Source organism: Ciconia boyciana, chromosome 12 (genome assembly GCF_034638445.1).
Source record: "Ciconia boyciana chromosome 12, ASM3463844v1, whole genome shotgun sequence".
Lineage (NCBI taxonomy): Eukaryota > Metazoa > Chordata > Aves > Ciconiiformes > Ciconiidae > Ciconia > Ciconia boyciana.
Window position 1 is genome coordinate 22,639,368 of NC_132945.1, and position 23,625 is coordinate 22,662,992.

A 23,625-nucleotide genomic window follows, 5' to 3' on the forward strand; every position below is an offset into this window, starting at 1 on the left:
AGGCCAGATCCCAGCAGGCACTTGCAGGCTTATAGACTGAACTGCTGTGGCAGAGCTCTGCTTTGGGGTGGATGAGCAGCTGGCTGGCTAGGACATGGACCAGAGGGATCCCCGCTGACTTCCCTTTCTCACTGCTTCACCCATGGAGTGCATAGTACAACCTGGTTCACTTTCTACCCACTTCTCCTTCAATAACTTTTAAAGCACAGGAGTAAGAGCTCTTAGAGCAGAGAGGGCATATGACACAATTAAATTGCATCTGAGAGAGGACAATCTTGGAGGGTGATTTAGAGAAAACAGCCATCCAGTGCTGTTTTTCAGGGGAACGTTGGCACAGCAGTTTCAGGCGAGCAAGAGGACATCCTGTGATTTTTTTAGATTAGCACTGTTCCAAGTGCATCGCTGGCAAGCATTTCATAACTTGAGATATTTTCTTAAGGAAAATGCTCAGGTGGTCCCAAAAGATCCATAACATTTCCTGCACGTGCTCCTGCCATAGAGTAATGAAGGCCTGGGTAGCCAGCCAGGGCACTGAATCAGGATAGAGAATTGAGTTTTCAATGCACTGTTTCCTGAAGTGTAGGCATTGGGCTGGGTTAACAATATTAGACGTGGGGCATCTGAGCGCTGTGTAATGAGAAAAGGAAACAGCTCAGCACAAGAACTAGGGTGGATAAAGCAACCAGGGCTTAGAGTAACAGGGAAAAATAAAAAAAAAGGAAGTAGAAAGGGAGAAAAAAATGACTGCAGGAACTAGCAAGTAACACCAAAAAGCTACTTTCCGATTAGAGGAAGACTTGCTGGGAAAGCAGGATAAGGGTAGAAAGGGACTATTTTCAACAGACATAAAGAGACAGGAAAATGTCATCCACATGAATCAAACAGGTGTGTTCACCTAGTAGTGCAGAAGTTGAATTTAGCTGCCTGGGTATATCCCAGTCCCCTTGGGATGGAAGTCACGCCTTGTGATGGTTTCACCATCATCAGCAATACCATGAGACTATCAGAGCTGCCCAGCAAATACATGTGTTCTCTGTAAGTATAAGTTTGCTGAACTATTCAAATAATATCAGATTAACTCATTGCCTCTCTAGCATTTGTTTTAGTAAGAGGATTCAAAGAATCACATTTTAGCATTTACTAGAAAAATGAAATCAGTTCATTTTCATGAGTATTTGTGGGGAACTGAATAGTAAGCCTATTCAGCACCAGTGGAGTTCATGTCATCCCCTATTCAAGGCACTAAAAGTCAGCTCCTTTATCTGACTACTCACAGTCTCAGCTTGGAAGATCCAAGATGATTCAGTGGTTTAGTAATGCATTTGTCAAGTAGATTTGAAAAGAATATCAGCATTTTTGGGGAATATTCTCCTAACAAAAATTTGTATTATTGAAATGGTCGTTCAGTATGTTATATTCACTTAATCACAGAGGACCACGCTCCTCTGAACTTTCTGCTTCCATTTATAATTGGATCTGAACTCAATGATTCTGACACATGGGGGAGAGGCAGCTCAAAGAGAACAAAAATGAGCAATGGGCCATTTTTTACAGTAAAATATGTATAATGCAGTCATCCGGCTTCGCTAAGCATGTCTCACAGACATGAAGGACAAAGCAGTATACAAATGTGTAGGAGAGAGAGGAATTACAAAGAATTTTGTCGGGGAGTTTCATGCCTGGGGAGGAAGGGAAAGAGAGAGGACTTGGGTATTCAGGATGAATCTTAGGAAAAGCACTGTGATAGCAAAACCCTTTAGGATAAAAGAATTTAGTCTTACAAGGAAAAGAAAAGGAAAAGAGGTTTAAAGAAATCCGTGTATCAGTTATTTGGAAGACAAAACTAGATGGGACAATCCAGTTTTCAAGTCCTGGAACTGAACTTGAAATTACAAGAATAGGTAATTTCTGGTTCTCACATCTATGTCCCTGTGAATTCAGCTGGCATGAAAATCCAAATATATCCATCCTCTTCAAAATGTCAAAGCTGGTGCTTGCTCCAGTGCTGGGCCAGTGGGGAGGTGGGATTTGTGAAAGCATCTGAATTGGCTTGCGTGTTCTACCTAGCACAGATCCCACGCTTGAACACAGTTTATATTACCAAAAAGCCGTAACAAAAAGACAAAGTTAAATTCTTACCTTTAACAAACACATAAATCTTGGCCATGAGATCCTCATTCGATGGGGAGTCATCATGAATGCAGGTGAAGTAACCAGTGTCATTAGCTATGACTTTCCTGATGACAAGCATGCTGCAGCTTTGCCTTGTGTTATTGCGACAATTACTTATGTGCACCCGGGGGTCTTCCTTCTGGTCCCCCCTCAAAAGCCAGCTTACAGAAGGTGCTCCCCTGTCAACACAACACGCCAAAATTAAAGATAGAGTCATGACTTCAGACAAAATTTGGGCTTCCTTCTGGCCAGCTGTTATTGATGTTCCCAGTGTTCCTACTCTTGTCATTTGGAAATGAATGATACAGGTTGCTGGGTGTTTGTGTTTCCACGCATGAGGATCACCCCACACCCTTCCCCAGAGCAGGGGAGATTCCTGAAATAGTCTGTGGGAACCATAGCAAGCTAGCTCCTGGAGGAAAGTTTAATTTTTATTTTAACAGACTTCCTGAACATGAGTTTGTTTTTATAACACTATATTTTAGCCACTTCAAACATTAGAAAGCACCAGATAAAATTATATGTTTCTTCCAAGATGAGGACTTTGCATATTTTAACAGCTAAATTAACTATATTTTCTTATACTAAGGCTGCATGGAGAGAGGAGAACATTTATGTAACTTTGCATCACCTTTCTTGCTTAATCAGCAGTGACTCAATCTTGATTTTTGTGAAGGGTCTGGAACTAATCAGATTACAAATCTTAGAATATCTGCTCAAGATACATTTTTTGTCAATTCACCTTGTCACAGCAGTCAGAACATAAAGCTAGCAGGGCAGATGATACACCACTTCACCCACCTGACCCGTTCGTTGTCTTATCTATGATCACAGCTAATGTCACATGCAATTCTGCGTAGTTCACCAACAAAAACCAAGGCCTTTTTATAACCTGTCGCAGGACTCAGAGAGAGCTTTCAACTGATCTAAGTCAGCTCGGGAACAGGCACTGGTTGTGCTAGTCCTGTTATGCTGGAAACATTAGGCCACGCCACGGCAGCAGGAGCTCTTGGAGCTCTCTTCTGCTTGGGCTGCACTTTGAGGGCTCTGGTGATGTACTAGTACACGCTATACATGCTTATGAGATTAAGATTATGGTCTTTTTGTAGCAGACTGGTTTTTGGTGGTCAGTGTGGAAACTGGTGGGGTATGGGGGTAATTGTCCATGGATTTTTCTGGGGAAGAAGTTAATATTAGAGGGAAACAGTTCTGTCTGTCGGTGTTTGCAGGGAGAATCCACTCTTCAAAAGGAGAGGGGTTGACTCGTCCCTTCTCACTGAGTGAATTCCCATTGACCCAATGGCATTTGCTGAGCTGAGGAAGGAGTAAGAGCCTCTGGATTTCCCCAACTGAGTGTTGCCAGGGAGAAATCCGGTCTAGACACATCGACTCAGTATAGAAATGCTAATACCAAACGTATCTAACAAGCAAGCTGTGTGAAGTTTCCAGTTAGCTAGTAACTCTAACTACTCTTTCTGTGCCAGTGGCTTTGTAGTGGTGCAATAGGTGCAATAAGGGAACACGTTTGCCAGCAAATTCAGTGACACTTAAACAAACATCCTCTTGGCCCCCGTTTCTGCCCGTCCTTTTGTCGCCTTCCTGAAGATGATGCAGACATGGGGCTGAACTCTTGAGGCTATTCCCAGCATGTAGCTGAACGAGAGCACTGGGAAAAGTGTGAATATCCTCTCTGGTGAACAGCCTCACCCTCATTTTTGGATGCACTGTTGACGTGGACAACCCCACCTCATCCGTCATACCAGCTTCCTGTCCTTTAGAGCCATGAATTATTTTTTGACGTGGAGGTCCCTACCCAGTGCGCTTTCCCTGCCTTACTAACATCCTTAATGACGTCATGACCACCTCTGTCAAGAAATGGGACTCCTGGCCCAGAATATGGAACAATGCCACTTCACATTCAGACACTCAACTCCCAGCATGTCACCATGTCCCTGCCCCTCTACCATCAGCCAGTCTGGTGTCCATCAGGGCTGGAAATCTGCAGCACTGGCTCTGCAGAGCAGGTCAGGGATTTCACACACCTGTGCTTCCTTACATGTGCCCACTTTTTCCTCCTGCATATTTTATCCTGGTGGAAGATGAAGACTTTGGCTATTGCTTTGGGATTTTCACACATCTGGCAGAGGGGAGTCGCAGCAGTAGCTTTGGCCAGGCTGCCAAAAATCAGGAAATCCTGTCCAAGAACCTCAAATGAATGGAGCTTAAGGGAGAAGGGATGTTCACACAGAATTACCGCACTCTTCAACAGCTACCTGCTCGGTCTGCTGTCTCATGCTGTGCTCCACACAGCCCTAATGCCCCCCAGAAGTACAAAGGACTTCAGAGCTCCCTTTGGGCCAGTTCGGAGCTGATCTGTGAGTGTGCAGATGCTGGTGTGTCAGAGGAGGCAGGATGACAGACATCCGCAAAGGACCTGATACAGGGAATCTCGCACTCGATGTGCAGAAATCACACTTCTAGCTTCTATTCCCAGCTCTTGTGTGACCTGAGTCAAGGACCTGAAGTGCTCCAGACCTCTGTTCCCATGCTAGCACAGAAGCACGCTAACATACTTTTCTGTTTCTCAGACCTGTCGTGTGGATTTATTGCTCTGCATCCATAAAGCAATTTGGGACTGAAGTGCTAATAATTTCTTCATCTGTTTATTCATCTGGTGATATGAAAAAAATAGGATGTTCCTCCAGATTAAAAAGGCAGTGGATGGACAACTGCTGAGAAGTATTGATTTAATTGGTCTGGAGCACTACACCGACTCATGTCCACATAACATGTTTTATGAAGCACTGCATCTAGATTTTAAAGGACTGTTTAAACTTTATTGCCATAATGCTTGCTGCTTGCCAAGCTAAAAATACCACTGTAAGGTTGTTTTGACCTCATAAGCCACATGGCTAGCTGGAGGTATTTGGATAAAAACTGCCTTACACTCCAGAAGACATCACAAATTTACACAGTATGAGTCAATTTGTCTTTCACTATAACAATGAATTAAATAGACTAGGACAAAAATCAGAAGGGACATATGTGTCAGCATAAACTACAGCTTAGATTCACCTTCCCACTGCTTTTTCTTACTGTTTCCAGCAACTTCTGCTGCAAGAAACCATCTGTATAGTGGCTACCATCAAGGGGACTTTGCAAGAAGGTGTAAAAATAATGTGTGTGTGAGAGAGAGAGAAACTGTGACAGTCTGTATTACCTTAAGGCTTCTCCCCTACAACGCTTTTGGAAGAAATTAAGAAACAACCGCTCACAGTAGCATGGCGTATAAATCACACTCAGAACAAGCAACACCTACGTACATCTCAGTCTGAGGCCTTTTGTGTGACCGAGCAAGCTAATGTATGTTTGACACAGCAGAAAGTGCTTTGACTCGATTTGTATTTGCTACTTAGTCCTGTGCCAGTCAGCTGTGACCAAATGCTATATTCCCCATTTCCAGAGGATCATCTCCCTGCGAACACACGTCATTACCAAAATTTTGCTTGTTTCTTGCATGGCTAGTTTTTACACATTGTGCCAAGAGCTGAAAAGCTGCCATAATTTACAATATCAGCAATCTGTTTTTTTATGAGCCCTGGTTATCTTTGATTTAAAAAATACGATATGTTTAAACAGGTCAGGTCTTTGAATGTACACATACTCACTGCTGTTTATTTAACTGTCATCTTATAGGCTAGATGCTATTTGAGGTTAGGAAGTTTAAGCTCATATATATATACATAAAGAGCTAATGACATGCCCTGGTGATCTTGTTTGTCATTTACTTATGGACAGGGAGCGAAAGAGTGATTTTAGCTGCAGAGGAGCTGAATCTGAACCTATTTTCAGATGAGGATTTTCCAGCCATGTCCTTAAGCATGGTACATCCCCCTCCCATAAGCTTTCCCGTGTGCTGACTCAGGATTTTGCTTGGGCCCCTTTACAACATAAAGAATCTGGCCAAGCTGAATGCTGACCTGAGACTTTCCTCCCTGCTCTATTACAGCCCATCAAATTCTCCTCCACGCAGAAATGCATGTGAGGGTAAACAGCACCGGTTCCCAGCTGGCTGTGCAGCAGTCTTTGCTCTACCCTACCCAGAAGCTGTACTGTGCCAAGGTAATCAATACAACCACGGAAATCCAGCATTACTGGAGCAATCCTTACCTGCATTTTATTTTTAGGGTGTCTCCTGGGAAGATGACAATCTGGTCTTTCGCAATGCTTAGCGTTGGTTTCTCAAAAAATTCTTCCTCAGCAAGACCTGACCCAAATAAAGAAGAAATCATCATTAGACAGGCTATTCAGTATGGTTAGAACAGGCACAATACAGTTGAGGCAAGCTTTTTGTTTTGTAAATAGTCCCTAATTTGGGGGCCCACACAGTGCTTGCATTTATACTGACGCAATTCAGTTGAGCGTGGAGTTACTCATGAGATCCCCTTAGTTTGTTTTTAGTTTCCTTTATTCGTCTCTTTCTTTTCTAACATCGAGCACCTGCATTTCTCCTAATAAGTCTTTCTCTCCTTTTATTTAGAGCTAGCTTTATTACTGAATTATTGCAGTGTTAGGAGAACAGATTCGTTTCAAAAGGATTTTACACACATATAAAAGTGGAAGGAGTCAGGTCTTTGGGAAATAATTTGATGTGTGAGCTCATACGTTACATTTCAATCAATGGGAGAAGAGAAAACAATAATTCTGGGGAGCAACTCTTTGATTCACAACTGTGAAGCATCTGTTACATTAAAAGCAAATCAAAAGCCTGCTGTTTTCCAAAGCACCATTCACAAATACTGCATTTGAACTAAATCGCGAGCTGCTTGCTTTGTGGGCGTCACGGCTGTATCTTGTGTAATGCTCCAAGGCAAATTTGCAGTGGTGTCTGGGACATTGTCATCAGTGCGAGTGTGACAAGGTTTGTCAGGTCTCTGATGACAATGGTCTTTACTGACAATAGTGATAAAGGTCTCTCTCATCGTCATCTCCTGGCTCAGGAAATGTCTTCTGAATGTGAAACTGTCCTCAGTGAGATGCATATCTGAGTGTACATCTATGACAATATAATTTTCAGAAAGTGAAACTGAGAAGAAGCAGAAGTGAGGTTGGCCAGGCTGGTTTCCTTGTCCAAATTCAAAGGAACATAATCAAGGAAAGGAGAAAACAGTCTTAGATAAGTATCTCAATTTCCAAAGCTCTGACATTAAAGCTGTATGTTTTCTTTCCCCTCCTGCTCTTCAAATCTATATCTTCTCCTTTGCCTTGAACTTGATAAGCCAGAAATCTTTAGCTGGACTTATAACAGAGGCATTATTCTCAGCAGAATAGTGAAGATAACATATCTAGCAAAAAGAGAAACATTAGGGTTTAACTTTTCAACTGGATGAAACAGTGATTTTCTTGCCTCCCACCTCCCAACTCTCGTCTCTTTTTTGCTGGATTTGAGTAAAATGCTCTTAGCCTGGAATAGTCTCTCAGTGTGGAGAGTGAATCATTCCCACTTTGGAGAGTGTGGCTTCTTCCACGAGCCATTCAAATTCCCACCAGCAACTCAGCAGAGGCCAGCTAATCTCACAGCACCAGAGAATCCTTCCCAAAGGGGATCCTGCCCAGGCAGCATGTTGCTGGACTCCTCGAAGGCATACTGACCTTTCCTATAGACCTCTAGCTGAGACTTTAAACTAGTCCTGGCCATTGCTGCAGCATCAGAGATATCCCCCCACCCCCAAGTTTTGCATAACTGATGACACCGTAGCTCTGTCTCCAAAGTCCTCTGCAGAATAAGAAGTTGGAGTCTGGCCAACAGAAACACCCTCCAGTGCATCTGTGCGACGTTATTTAGCACGGTCCTACCTAAAAACTGCTATTACATGTAATGCTGTGGAAGCAAAACAGCCAGTGGGCTCCGGCCCTGCAGTTCCCCCGTTTCTTTTAAGAAGTACCATTATTCCTAAACACAGTCAGGATGACATGTGCAGGGTGCAGCATCACATTTAGCAAAGAACCAACAGAAAAAGCCCCAAACTCTGCAGGAGGAGATGCTATCACGCAAGTACGCCCTTGCACTTGACTCCGAGTCCCCTCCCAGTTTCTAGAAACGACCAGTTCACACTGAGTGTGGGCTGAGCTTTGGCATGTGTTGTTTCATGCTGCTGAGGTATTTCAGTTTCTTAAGACCATGTGCTGAGCTTTGCAAAAACAATCCAAAAATGGCCAACAGCTTTGAATATGTTTGTCAAGTGTCATTTAATTTGCTAGTTCGGGTCCTGTGTAGCTCTCCCAGGACACAGCTACTACCGTGATCTGCTCTGGGCTGTTTATGCTGTGACTGCAGCCAGGTGCTGCTTCGACTTGGAAAATCCTGGGGTTTGAAATAATCCTTTATTTCTTTCCTCTTGTGCCTTCAGTTGTTCTTAGGGCTTAGGGGGGCTTAGCTGATGTCTCGAGCTGGCCTTTTGAACAGGCCTGAATTTTACCTCTCATGAGCAAGTGTGACACTGTCAGAGGGGTCTGGAGTGCAGTGCCAGGCAGCTGGCGTTAGACCTGAGCTGCTATTGTGACCGGAGAGCAATGCAGTCCTTGGGCTTTTATAATATTTGAGACTGTTTTTGCTAAAAGAAAGAAAAGTATTTTTCAATTATTCTGTTTATACTTCTGAGCTACTTCTTTCCCAAAGTTTATTTTGGCTTCGGGGGGCTGAAGAAAAGAATAAGCAAAGTGTAATTTCAGTGCTTTTCTACCCCATGGAGGACAGGAGGAGAAATTCCTCTGCCACACACACATTTGATCGCTGCTGCCAGGTGACAGAGGGTTTATATAAACACAGCGGGTGCCCTTTCTGGCACACCAGAGCCAAAGCTGAGTGGACTGGAAAAAAGAAGTTTGAGGGCAAAACTGAGAGAGTAGTGGGGGAAAATGTTAGGCTGTGCTACATCAGGACGCCTAAATGCCAAAACTGGCAGGATGATGCCTCACAAAATTTTTAACCTCCCATGGTCCCTTTAGAGCTAGACTTTGTTTTTTGGAGGCAAAGCTGGGGACAGCCCTGGGGCATGCTGGATGAGAAGAAAGGGTTCTACTCCACTTTCATATTTGTTTTATATATTTGAGGAGACTCATGGCTTTAAGAAGGCGTTAGGATGCTGCAAGCAGCTTCCTGCAGAGAGGAAGAGTCTTGTAGGCTGCATCGTGCCTGGCAGTGCAAACCCTCCTTTTCCACAGTCCTGCACCCTAACCTTTGTTTAGCTCTGGATTCTCATTCACACCGGTCAGTGGTGCCGGGGCAACCTGGGTTGCAGGTAGGTACTGTTTAGCTTGTACAAAGCCCGAGTCCTCTGGGACATTGCGTGCAGGTCTCTTACTTGCTGGTAAGCTTTTGATTGCAGGAGTTGTGAAACACAGGCAGGTGCAATCTAGTTCTGGGAAGGGCAAAGCTAACCCAGTGTTGGCATCCCATAGAAAAGCATTGTTTAAATACGCCACGCAGCTTAGTTGCAGTGCTTTTCCTTCTGCTTAGTGTGCTATGTGAATGTTCACCATTTTCGTGTATTTCATTTCGGTTTTACGGCTTTAATCAATATGTGTCTCGCACTTCTCAAAATAAGTTTTTCACAGCTACTCTGCACTTTATATAAAAACACTTGAAGAACAACTTTCTGAGGTAGTACTCTGTGGTACGCTATAAAACCAGGACTACAACCTGCCCAGAGTGGGATGGGAGACCCATGCTTCTGGATCAAATCCTGCTGAAGCTAATGTGCTCTGATTGCACAGCTCAAATTACAATGTCCAGGCCTAAAATAACATTCTCCTCTTCTCTGCTAAATAATTTTGGTCCTGCTCTAGGGCTACAAGCGTCATAAAATTAAACACAAGTACTCACGCCAACCATGTCATTACCATAGCAAAGCTCTGCAGAGGCACAAACAGCTTGGCAGGCTCTGTTCTGCAGAACAATGTATAAAAGCCCAGGAAACAGCATCGGTACCATGGCTGTCCCTGCCATTTTCTTTGTGAAGCTAACACTGCTGCCTGCTTGGGTTGAGGAACCGGGTGCAGCATCCTTCCTTAGATCCTCTGGCATGGTTTGGGATAAGATGCTAGAGTGATGATACTGCAGAATTCGCAGAGAGCCCATTGCCTCCTGCAGAGCTACAAATAGGTCTTAGCACAACACCCCTTCTGTAAACCAAGGGAGAAAGACAGGCTCCTCCTGGGAAGTGATGTGTTGCATCTGATTTTAGGTTCCTGCCCTCAATTACTTGTTGCTAACGCAAGTTGACTACAGCAAGACTCAAGAGCATAGCGTCACCAGGCTAAAGATAGCCCCTAGAAAGAGCCCCGAGTCAGGACAGACCTTCTGTCCAGGGCCTCATTGCACCATTTCTAATTCTGAGAGTTTATTCTTACCTTCGGTTTAGACTTTAACATTCTGCTTTTGATGGTGAAAACCCCAAACACAGCACAACTACACAAATCCTTGGGAGTGAAATGTGAAAGGTTGACTGATACATTATCCAGGGAAGAAAAGTATATTGAAAACTGTTTTTCCTGGGATAATCTGATTTTGCAGCACAGCCAACATTAAACACAGGAGGATCCCCAGGCAGAGGGTAATGTGTGACCTCCCTCACCTCTCTGTCAGATGATTTCTAACTCTATCTCACTTGGCTGAGGGAGATCCCTCCCCCGCTAAGCGAATGCCTGATTGTTCAGGCTAGGACCATCAGTGAGCATGGATAAAAACTATTTTTAATCTCTGTTTCTTATTGTAACAGCCTTCCTTCAAGCATCCTCTAGGCACTGTAACTACCCAGTAGCTATCCCCAAAAGAGCACTCACAAATGCTTGTGAGATTGAACGTACCTAGGTATCGTACATAGTGACAGCTAACGTCAATATGATATCCGATTAAGAGATCCACATATCCCTTTTGGGCACTGCAGCGCACAGAGGAGGGGAAAGCTGAAAGAACAGTATCAAAGAGCACCTAACCTCTGCATCAGACGACAAAGAAATAATTGCTAGGCAAACCAGAGACCACTGTGTTGACAGCTAAATGAAGCAGGTTAGACTAAGGCCCTGGTTCCACAAGGACTTGGGCACACAAATAGCTTTTTGCACATGATTGAACTCCAGGGACTATTCATGTGTGTAAAGTCACTCTTGTGCATAGATCTGGGCCCTAGGACACATCAGGCCCCATTAGAAAGGACTGGAAGTCAGAGTCTTAGAGCTGATTTTAGTGGAGGAAGGGGAGAGGCACATACACAACATTTAAAAACTGTTTTGTTCATTGCTGGCAATGGAGTGGGGATACTTTTGTAAGCCGTGCTTACCTTAAAGCATTTCTGAGTCAGAGCCTGGATCAGGAGCATAATCTGTGCTCTGAAAACACTCTGGAGTCAATGGGGGCTGTACAAACAGCGGGCATGGCCCTGGTCAGCAGTAATAAGGTGATCACCAATAATACAGATCGTGCAGAGGAAGAGCTGTTACATATGCTGCCTGCCAGGGAAAAACTGGTGAAGCTCAGTCTCTCCGAACAACTTTGTGTCTGCAGCAGTAAATGACATGAAGGAGAGACAACGTGCTTTCCTCTGAGATGCCAGGGTACCTCATCACAAGCACACAGTGTGAGCACATCTGAAAAATGAACAGGTACCCATTTTAAAGGATATTTTCATGACTATATCCCCAAGGAAATCCTATTTTCACTGGAATTAGAAAGCTCAAGGATTCATTGAAAAGCTGTGTGTGTTTAAACCAATGGCCTGTAATCATTTTAGGATTTATTTCAAGGTTACCCCCTATGAAAAGAGAAGACACGACAGTACTGCCAGTATTATTGTACCACAAGCCTTGCAATATTTGGTGTGTTTATTAAGTCTTCAGCTCCTGGAATCAGCTTTCACTTGTTATAACTGAGTAATTTTCTATTATTTTAGAGGCTTAAAAAGACAGTAGCAAATAACTAAAAAGACCGACCTCCCCCCCTTTTTGTTGTGAATTTGGGTGGGAGAAGGACATACAATTTCTGATTCTGCTAGACTCATGCACTGATATTATTCATAGAATCATGGAATCATTAAGGTTGGAAAGGACCTCTAGGATCATCTAGTCCAACCATCAACCCAACGCCTCCATGCCTACTAAACCATGTCCCGAAGTGCCACGTCTACATGTTTTTTTAACTCCTCCAGGGATGGTGACTCCACCACCTCTCTGGGCAGCCTGTTCCAATGCTTGACAACCCTCTCAGCAAATAAATTTTTCCTAATATCTCTACTGATGCAACTTGAGGCCATTTCCTCTCGCCCTATCACTAGTTACTTGGGAGAAGAGACTGACACCCAATTTTAAAATGTCTTATGCTCTCTATTCAACATGCAAAATTTTCTAAATGAAATATTATGGCTAGCATTGACTCTTCCAGCAAAGAAGAAGGGATGCTCTTGTGGTGAAGATCTTGGCTGTAAGTCAGGAAGTTTCCTCTCAATTTTCTTCTCTTCTGCCGGCTCGTGAGTTCTGTGACAAGACACCTGATGGGTACTGAGTCAGTACAGAGGCCAAAGGCCCCTGTGATGGGCTGCAGATGGGGAATGTGTAGGTCAGAAAGGGTTGTTAGAGGGTAACTTACTTACCCTCTAGACCTACTGTGGTTTGATTGCCTCTCTGCCATTTCATTTCTCCCCTGATTTGCTTAGGGAGTTGGTTTCGATCAGGTTGTTTGCTCTCCTGAGCCTCAATCCTCCATGTGTATAGCAAGGATAATAATTTGTCTGTACAGATTTAAACCCTTCATCTTTTCCTATGCATCTGTACAGCGCTTAACATAGGGGGGCTGTGACTTCCTCATCAGGTGCTGATATAGGCCAAACCCCTGTAGGTTACTGGTTTATTCCCTGCTGAACTACTTTTCCTAGAGGAGGAGATGTGTAGGGGTTTAGACGCTGTCTCAGTCCTAGTCTCACACGGGGTAGGAATGCCACTTGAACAAGCGCTCCATGGGCGGGAGGCTGGTAGGCAAGCTATTCTCCGCATGCCCAGACTGGATATCTCAGTTACAGGATTCTTCCCAGATAATTGCAAAATCAAGATAAATTACCCAAAAACAGTGGGCAAACTAAAATAAGACAGCTCCACCACCTTTGCTGAGGAATCCAAACCATAGACATGTGACAGCTCTCACAGTTGGAGGGTGAAACACAAAGAAAGCAGATGATTAATGGACCCAAGAAGCAGGCTTGACTGTAATGGGAAAAAATAATCTCCCTGAAAAGCCTGTCCTTGGGAAGTGCATGGAAAATGGGCTGCAGATCTGCCAGGCAAGTCATGGGACCATGCCACTTCTCCATGCCACTGCCCAGGGACCAGGACCTCACCCTCACTCGGCCACTGATCTACCCACCCTCCTTCCTGCCAGCTGGGAAACCCACCCATGGGACTGCTGAATGCTGCAAGTGTCCCCCCCTCCGCCTCCAAGCTCAGCGACAGGAGCACGAGCGGAGCACAGGGTTCACCTGGAAACCGCTTCCAGAGTGCTAAAGCACCCAGGAGTGTGCTCCTCTGTGCGGGCTCTTGCAAGGCCAACACATCATCCAGGCCAGAAAAGCAAAGAGCCCACATACAGTGGGCCCCAGGGTCCCTTGAATACCCATCCGTATCCTTTGCCAAAATTGTCTCCCTTGTCTACGCTGCTGCTATTCAAGCAGAATTCTTTTTAAGGAAAATGGTTGAGCAACTTTTAAAGATTTTCTATTTTCTTTGTTTGTTTAAGGGGAATGGTTACAAGAAGCATATGTTCCTGTTATTTTCCACCTAGAAATAACCAGGAATCCCCCAGAGTGGTCCTGCAACAGAAATGCTGTGTGTGGGCACGGAACTAGCAACCCGTAGGCCAGAGCCAGAGCTTCCATTTCTACAGAAGCTGAAGAAGTTAATCCAAAATTAAATTAACAATCACAAACTCATCAGGAGAGATGGCTAACATTCTTTCAGGATATTTGAATGCTAGTGTTAACCCAAGAGTATCTGCTGGCAAAGCAAGAGGCTTCATGTTTTCATTGATTTTCCAAGCCAGAGGAGTTAGTATTTGTTTAGCTGACTCATGAGAAAGGGGAGTAATTCACACCCATTCTTCTTCTCTGCCTGCCACAAATAGACGTTTTGTGTAGCTCAGCCAGAGACAGTAGTTTGGGGGTAAATGTTCCTAGCTACGACAACAACAAAAAATTAAATCATTAGTCTCAAGCAGAGGAGACATCAACAACAGCACAGTAAAAACAACTGCTAAGTAGAGCAAGTGTTTAAAGATAAGATAAGACATTGGCCCTGCTCTTGGGATTTGTTCCTACAAGGCTTTTCCTCACCCACAGATGCATCAGCATTTCCTGATGAAGTGGCACAGGGTCACTCTGGTTTCCTTCTGTAATCAGCAGAAACCCTTCAGCAAGGCCACCTTATTGCTGTGTGTGCTGATGCTTAAAACCCCCCGTCAATTAACAGAACCTTTTCTCTGTTTTTCTGTAATCAAAACATAACCTGTGGAGTTCGACTACACCTGCTCAAAGGCAACTCCCTGAATGTACAATGCCATGTGCTTTCTTGGCTGTCCATGATATGGATCGCTGTATCAGTTGCAGATTTATGGAAAGAGGTCACAGAAAGCAACTCTAGGTCAAAATTGTTTGGTCTTTGTCAGCAGCAGCTCATTAATCAGAGCCATTGTTTTCCCTCTGACACTGTAGAGCGTAGAGTCCTAAAGAATGACAGAGATATCACCACCCGGTGCTTATGTTGAGTTATGTAGCGAGGGGACATGTCCTTTCTTTGTAACTGGATGACAAGTCGAGAACTTAGATCTACAGCCATAAAATAAACATGAAATCTGGGAAAGGAGGTGGCAACATCTGCAATCATCTGCCATGCACTCAAGTACAGTTTAAAGTATTTAGGAAATGCAGTAATCTCATGTCGATGGAAAAAAGGCTGGGAATGTTGTTATTTCTTGGTCCAAATTATGGCAATTCCTCTGGGAAAGAGAAGACCTGGCACATCTCCACGATTAGCAAATATGCGGACCCAGTGGGAACGAGACACACACAAAAAGGACCACACTATGTGCTACAGACTTTAGGGGGGGGGGGGAATAAAAAAATGTGAGGTATGAAACTGTCTTTGCCTCTCCCCAACATAGTCTCCTGAGAAAAGCTTTAGGGCTGCAGATGCAAGTATTTCCAATGATTCCCAGACAGGATTACTTCATAGGCGCTCCAGACATAGCTTTCGTTCCTCCTTGACTTGACCATCCTGAGGAGGGGGCACATTCTTCAGACAAGGCTGTGAGAGAGGGGGAACAAGGGCACGCATTGGTCTCCAGGATGAACCACCATGGGGAGCAGCCCCTGCAAGAGCCTGACGTACCTCTCTGCTGGTGGCTTTGGCCCCAAGGTTCACCCCTCAGTCTCACTGCGGTCCACCACAGCACATGTTCTGCCTGCTCTTCACCTCCTCCCAGAGGACTCAACAAATGAGGACTCGCTGCTACTCAGTTTTCAGATATAATACAGCATTATCTGGAAGTGAATCTAGCCAAGATCTCTCTCCTTTCTCCAGAGCACAGGGTAGGAAAATGGGAAGGTAGAAGGCCATCTGGATCTGTCTCCACTGGGTCCTTTCCAGACTTCCCTGTGTCCCTGTGTCAACTCAGAATTGTCAGCACAGGTGAACTCCTGGGAGCATATTTGTGTATCAATGGAGAGATAGCTGGGTATTTTCATTGCACGTCAGCCCAACAGTTCTTCATAGCTACAGACAGTAAACCATGGATCAAGTTATGATTCCAGCTTGTCAAACCCCTACATTCAGTTCCCTTTAGTCTAAACAGAATTGCTCTATGCAGGGTAATTTGTATGCGGTGAGTAGTTACTTAGAAAGTTTCGGATGCTAAGGAAAGAATGTTTTAAAACTCTTTTAACTAAATTACTTTATTATTTTGAATAGCTATCAGCAGATTACTCATTTATCAAAGGTGACATGTAAGGCTGAAAAGTCAACAGCAGAAATTCACAGGCTTCATGTGTGTCACAGCGCAGCACTAAAGACTGTGTTCACTCACACATCAATGGGATTGAATTTGGCACCTCTCTATATTTCTTTCAAACTTATTTGTTTTGTACAGCTGCAAATAATGAAAGCAATTGTTGTGCTGACTCTATTCCAAGAACTATTCCCCAACCTGCTCATATGCACAGAAAGAATCAGTCACTATTGAAATCTATCTTGATATGAGCCAGGACCTCTCATGAAAAAACAAGTAGTAAATCTCTATTGATGCAAGAATTATTTCTTTCTTGTTCCTCCCCAGTTTGAACATTTATACTGGACTTTTAACCTGGAATAAAGGGACTGCCTATGCTCAGGGTAAGAGTAAAGCTCTTCAGTCTGGATATTTCGTTAAAGAGAACGGACTTTTTTAAAGTTAGAGCAGTAGCAGAAAAGTTTTCAATAGGTCTTCTCTTCTACACAGTTTTATACATTTCTCGCCTTTTTCTGTTGAAGTGACAATAGCCATCAGATTAAAAAAAAAGAAACAATCATTTTCTTTTCTGTGTGGATATGATACAGTAATTATTTTTTTCACTTGTTAATCACAACATTATTGCACACTCCTTGGCAGACTGGAAATATATCTAGTGGTTCCTGTACTACACTTCCTGTGGAGGGAACATGGTGCACCAAGGCAACATTAAAGCTGCATGCAGGTCAGTCTGTTCATAAGGCAGGAGACAGGGAGAATGCAGTGGGGTTTATTCTTCTGAAGGCAAGAAGTTGCTTTTAGTTCGGTGTTTAGAAGGCAATGCAATAACCCGTATATGCATCAGTTTATAATTTATCCCGACTGCCAGTAGAGGTCAGACTTTAAGCTGGCAACATAAAATATTAAGGAGAGAATTCCCTTAGGTTTCCATAAAAGTTGCTATCAGGAGCGACCATCAGTGGTGAAATGAATTTTTTGCCAGAATTCAATACAATAATGCTGGTTTCACACGTGTTGAAAATCTGTTCTGGTATCTGGTTGTACAGGCACCCAGAGCGTACTGCTAGAACCATAGATCTAATCTAGTCCCCATCATCTTTAAAGTATAATCATGAAATGACTTTTAATAATAATTTAGAGCAGTCAGACTTGTTTCTGAACGGCAGCTTTGGTACCATTGGGGCTTGGAAAATAACACTCACATAAATTAAAAGCAAACAGATGAAAATGAAGTTAAAGAGGTTGGTAAATGAAATTTCACTTGGCCATACCACACAAATTAAAGCACTGGCCAGTATTAACCCAAAATACAATCCCACTTGCCATATATAGATATATTTACATAGCTGTTGAGGGATGATAACTTTGAAATTCGCCTAGCCTGGCTATTTAAGTTCTTAGCCAGAACATGCGTTAACAGAGAAATTTTGCATGTAACATAAGGTAATATTAGCAAGCAACACAGTATTTCAGACTACTGAGTCAATTAAATTATTGTACTGGATGTCAGCTTACTCCTTTGACAATTAAATATGATGATAATTCATCCTAAGTAAAATGCTTTGAAAAAGTAGAAGATGGATACCCTAGAGAGACATTAAAATGACCAGAGAAGAAGAGAGAGAAGTTATGAAATCCCTGAAACACTGGTTTAGCAAAAAGTATGTTTCCTTGAAAGCATTGTATGGTCTCTGCCAGCATTCAGCCTCTGCCTGTACGTATCAAATGAGAGGAGGATGCTCACTCACGTCCCTCCTCTACCATCTGCAGACTAAATCGGTGTCTCCCAAGTCTTTCTTCTTGTTTCATCAGCCACTTGCACATGAGACTGTTGGGAAACCCCCCAGACTGGCTGTACCATATCCTTAAGCACTGTACAGTACAGAATGACCTTTATAAGATCTGAAAAAAGATGTTTTAAGCCCAAGTGGTGGGAATTATCAGGGTATGCCATGTGGATTTGCTCTGGGTCCTGTCTTTCCTTCCAGAAATCTTTGTGCACGGAAGTGATTTGTTTGCAGTTATTTGAGTCAGTAGAGCCGGATGCGGCTTAAGAGGAAGACTAACACAGCCCTTCATTTGTTTCGGTTTGGTGAAAACTGTCTAGATGAGATGGACACATTCCTAAACACACTAGCATGGGCCTTCAATGTATACAGAGTTCAGTAAGGAAACCTGCTAAGTCGCTCAGAAGCCAAAGAATAAGGAAACTTGTCCCTACATCTAAGCTGGTGGCTCAACTCCACTGAAGACAAAAATATGACAGTGCCACAGAGATGTTTGTTTTTAGGAAAGCATGAGTTTACTTGCATGTTGCAAGTTATTATTTTTAGAGTATCATTTTCTCTGTGTTCTTTGATGTTCAGTCAAGGATCAGTAGCCCAAATCTAAGGAAGGAAACAGTTAAGATACTAAATACATGCAATTAGATCTCCATTTTGTAGCTTGACTCTGACATCTCAGGTGTCAAGGACGCTTATATAGACAATTTTGCCTCAATATCGTACGAGTGAGTGTTCTGCCAGTTTTCCATATCTCAAGCAAAATGTCAGTATGATTTAAACCCACATCACTTTTGCTGCTAATCTGGGTATTTGCCACATTGTTTAACCTGCAGACCAAGAGCCCTTTGGATAGATTGGATACCACTTTCTTGCACAGCACACTGTAACAGGGCCTTTAGATGCTACAATGATAAAATTTTTGTAAATTGGAGTGCTTAACAGGAGAAGTTGGAATCATGGGAGATCTGATACCAAGAGCAGCTATTTATCTGCTTTTTCTGTTGCAACTGGTAAGAGTCTAGGCAGAGAAAGGAAAATCTTCCCAGGGTTGAGTTATATCAGCCTGTGTAATTCATCTCCCAAAGGAAGCAATGATGCCAGCCCTATCTTTAGGAATATTTAAAATTAGATGAGATAAAGCACTAGGAGATGTCCTTCAGAAAACATTTGTTGATGACCTACATGAAGTAATCTCTAAGAGCTTCAGCTGCCACATTTAGGCAGTATTAGGGCAATGATGTTCTGCTGAGATGGCCTGCCAGGGCCTGACCTGACATACAGGTCTCTTCACTTCACTTCCAAACTTCTTTGGTGCTACCTCAGCACTGCTGAGATTCAAAGGTAGAGTGCATGTTCTCAGCTTTGGACTCAAAAATGTCCATAAATCAGACCTCAAAAGAGGACTATGGCTGTTTTCTAAGAAACGCAAGAGCTGACAGAGGAATTTGGATGAGGTTCTGCTGAATGATAAGAGGGGGGCTTGAAAAACAACCTCGGACCATGCTCCATAGCTAAATCCTAGTATTGCCATCAAGCAAGACGACTGACCACTGACCACCAAACGCTTATGGATTAGCTGCCAAGAGAGACCGCCTCTTTTCTCAGGCCACACGCCCCAAGGTTTCCTACTTGGAGCCTTGCGGGTGTGAATCCGGCAGTCAGCCCTGCTCCCTGGGGGTGCCAGTGGGTCATGTAGGCAGCATCACGCAAACTCTGGTGGAAACTGGGCAATATGTATTCTCAGGCCTTTTGCACAGTGGTGAATTCCTCCTGCCCATCTCATTCCTCATCCCCAGCCCTCTTTTCTAGGAAAAATATTAGCTTGCACAGAAACACTTCTTTGTAAAGAACATCTGTGTCCTCCTGTGTGATGAATCACTGACCTGCAGAAGGAGCAGGCCAAGGGAAAGCCACGAGAGGGATGGAGTTGAAATCAGAACGGGGAAGGTGGATGGTCAGAGTGAAGCAGAACAAAAGCCCACCCCAGTTAGCATTGTTTTATCATTTTTCCTTGAGCTATAAATCCAGAAGCAAATGAGCCAGAGCTTCCTGAGATCAACTCAGTTGAATCGCCACCATAAACAGAGATGGATTTGATCAAATCACAGGGATCACGTGTCAGAAACATGTAAATGCTTAGTGTCCATAAAATCTGCTTGGTGGGTAATTACGTTGTTTCCTCAGTTTCTTAAGTTTACCCATTAAGAAGAAATGAGCTGAAACCAACTTTGGACTTGACGCTGGAATCTGTTTTCGATCAGCTCTGTGTTCCACTTCTGTCGGCTTTGTCTGTGTGCCTGTCTCAAGAGGTTTTCCTTTTTTTTTTTTGTTTGTTTTGAAGGGTGGGAGGTTGCTATTTTGGGAGACAAGATAAAAGCTGTTTGCTGGAGATGGGGAGAGAGAACCTAACGATCTCCTTAAAAACCAATCCCAGTTTCAGTTACGTTTCCGCAGCCCTAGGCGATGTTATGTTATCTCTTGCCTGCAACCTCCCTGGGTAGTTTGGCCTAACTAGGTCTGGAAGCTGGTTTCCTTACTGGTTTGCATTAAGCTGGAAAGTACCAATCGGACCCAGGGAATTGGCTGCAAATCATTTGTGAAATCCTTCTTAATGACAAACTCCATCAGGCCGTGGAACAGGGCTTCAATCACTTCCTTACAGCCTCCACCGCACTGTTACCCTGACATGACCCCAACTTCTCCCCTGTTTGTTAGGCTTCTCCGCAGCTGTGACATAATGTTTTTGATGGCAGGGTTTGGAGGAATTCTGCTTGTGGCAAAGCAGGAATCTGCTTCGAATTAGCACTGCACATATTTATCAAGTCTACATAGCATGGCTGCCTGTTGACAAAAGTCCCTTCTTCTATCCCCTGCAGATTTCCAGATTAGCTCACTTGACCCGCGAAGGTTCAGAGGAAAAGCAGTTGCTGGTGTCTGGGCGCAGCCTCCCGCAAGCCCAGAGGAGGGGCGGCAGGTGGGTGATACACCAGGTGTGATGCCCAGAGCCGAACTTGCTTCTTTAGTGCCAGATCCTGACTTTTGGGTTTACTTTGAGGGGCTTTGCGGGGGGTCAGACACTTAAAGGACTCCTTCGCCTTGCTGCCCTGGTGCTGGCTGGATCCTCCATGCTGCTTCTGCCCTTAGCTAGAGCAATTCCTTTCCCTAACAGGTTGGTTAGGTTGCAGCAGATCAGTTCATCATCTGGGGGAGGTGATTGCACAGTGACCTTGGAAACGGCAGATTTGCTTTGTGGGATCCTGCTTTTAAAGGTGCTTTACCGCAGTCACTTCCAAGAAAAGAAAACATTGCCAGGTACTCAGGAGCAGACCTGGTTTGCATTAAAGCCACCTACGCCGCTTAGCAAAAGCTGGGCAGGAAATTCTTCTCTTCTTGTCTAAATATTTAACATCTATTTATTTATTTTAATTCCTGTTGTGCATAGGGATAAAACACAAATCCTTCAAAGGTTTTTCTTATTATGAAAAGCAGCAACACAAAAAGACTTATCTAAAAATAGCCAGGTATTTAGGGCAGCCCCCGGTAGTGGGAGACACAGATTCAGACGCTTGATTCCACCAAGGAACATGGTGTCTCCAGCATCCTACGCATGCATCTCAATGACAAGGCCATGGCATCGTTGGGTTGTAACCAGAAACACCATCCTGGCTGGAGAACCTTTCCTGGAAAATTGCATCTAGCCCAGCCACTTTCTACACGGAATTTTGCCACAGTGTAATTTTCTAATGAAAAGCTGTTTTGTTATAAAACCCCTAACTGGTTCTATTTTTACTAGTGATTTCAAACAGAGCAGAAAGAAACACACCACTGTTTTGTTTTCCTAAAAATCTCACCTCTTCAGCCCAAGGGTTTATTGCAGTTCCTATAGACAGACAAAACATGCAGTTGCCCTTTGAAGAATAAAATTAGTTCTTGTGCTGGATAGTTAGCAAAATCAACAAATGTGACTCTAAAAGTAATTAAATGAGGAAAGCAGCTCCTGTTTTTGGAGCTCTCTCCTGACTACCTCTTGCAGAGTATCAGAAGCCCTGGTAAGAAATACAGAACTATATGAAAATGGCTAAGAGAAAAGGGGCTCATGAAAGTTAAGTGAGCACTGAATGAAAGCAAAGTGGAAACTTTATGTCACCAAGAAAGAAAAATGTCACCATTTGGATTCAGGAGGAGAAAAGTACCAAGGTGGGAGATGAAAGAATAATGCATATGCGCGCAGGCAATTAATAAGGTTCCTTCCCATCCTGAATCCACACATACAGCCTTGATTCTCTGCACTAAGATTTCAGAGAACTAATCCCAATAATGAAACCCAGATCTGAGACACCGCAGAATAAGCAAACAGCTTACCAAGGTAGAGCAAGCATTTGCTGGGGTCCTTACTTGCTTCTTTCAGAGGTCTGTTCCCTCTTGTCTCGATTAGTCAGTACAATTTTTAGTATGGCATATGAATTTTGGTCTGGCAGATGTGAACTATGTTACTGAGGGATTTCTCCACATGCTGAAGAAAATCAACAGGTTCCTAGCATCTCTTGCTGAATATGATGGTACTTGTGCATGATATATATCAGGGGAAGAGGGGTAAGCAACGCCCACTACAGAGAAACAGATATGTTGAAAAAGCAAGCATTGCACAGTCAAGTAAAGGTGTTTTTTATTTTTTTTCTGGATATGCCACAAGGTTATGCAGATGCCTGGATCTGCATGACCAAGCCAAGATAAGGCCAGCCACTAGTCTAGCCAACAACATGCAATACTTTGACTCAAAGAAACATGCTTGTTTTCCAGCTGGAAAGGGAGGCTGACCATTTTCTTGCACTCTTAAGCTATTGAAATGTTTATATCAATTTAGAACAGACTCTTCGGGAGAGTACAAAAACAAAGATGAATTTTCAGGCTGAGACCTCAGATGCCAAATTGTAAACCCTTGGCTAAAAGGTCTTAGGGTAGAAACAACTGCACAGCATTAACTGCATAGCAGTGGTTCATACAGGAGCCGTAAGAATAAAGATAGTATTTAGGAAAATTGTGAGGCATTTCATTTGGGCTTTAGTGCAAGGTCACAGAATGTAAGCAGCTTTGGGAGAAAAAAAAATAACATTGTTTGAGAGTAAAAAGAGCCATATGTCAAGCACCAATCCTGCAAACCTTATTCACAAGAGCTGTTGTGTTGATATGAACATCTGTTCAGTGGGAATACTCCTCTTAGCCCAGGTTGACTCCACCTTGCAGTCCAAGATAAAGAGATCATGACACTGGGCAATGGCACCATAATTAAGGGGCAGTTTCCACTGCGAGGAAACAGAAACTCTCATGTGCTCACACCACCACTGGGAAGATAGACAGCAGATCAGTTTTGGTATTCTTAATTTATTTGAGATATTTTAAAATTACAAGTCCCTAAACCAAGTATTAGCTTTTTAAAAATCCTTCTAAAAGGGTTCTGTTTATTTTTCAAAGAGTTTTGTTTGGCTTTTGGCCATGAAAGTTCATCTTAAGAGATTTAATGTGATTGTACCAGGATATCAAAAAAGCATGATTCAGTAGTCTGTTACGGGGCTCAGAAAACATGATCCAATTCATACAAGTATCATGGTACTCTCCTGATGTGTG

General features: G+C 43.4%; 1 protein-coding gene across 1 annotated transcript in view; it reads right to left on the reverse strand.

Moving 5' to 3' along the window:
• The window catches only part of LOC140658611 (vascular endothelial growth factor receptor kdr-like), a 138,261-nt gene that overhangs the window by 93,723 nt on the left and 20,913 nt on the right, over nucleotides 1-23,625 (reverse strand). The window contains exons 2-3 of the mRNA XM_072877249.1: nucleotides 6,343-6,439; nucleotides 2,140-2,351 (exon numbers count right to left, since the gene is read on the reverse strand). Coding sequence (XP_072733350.1) covers nucleotides 2,140-2,351; nucleotides 6,343-6,439 — 309 coding nt within the window. The remainder of the gene's footprint in view (nucleotides 1-2,139; nucleotides 2,352-6,342; nucleotides 6,440-23,625) is intronic.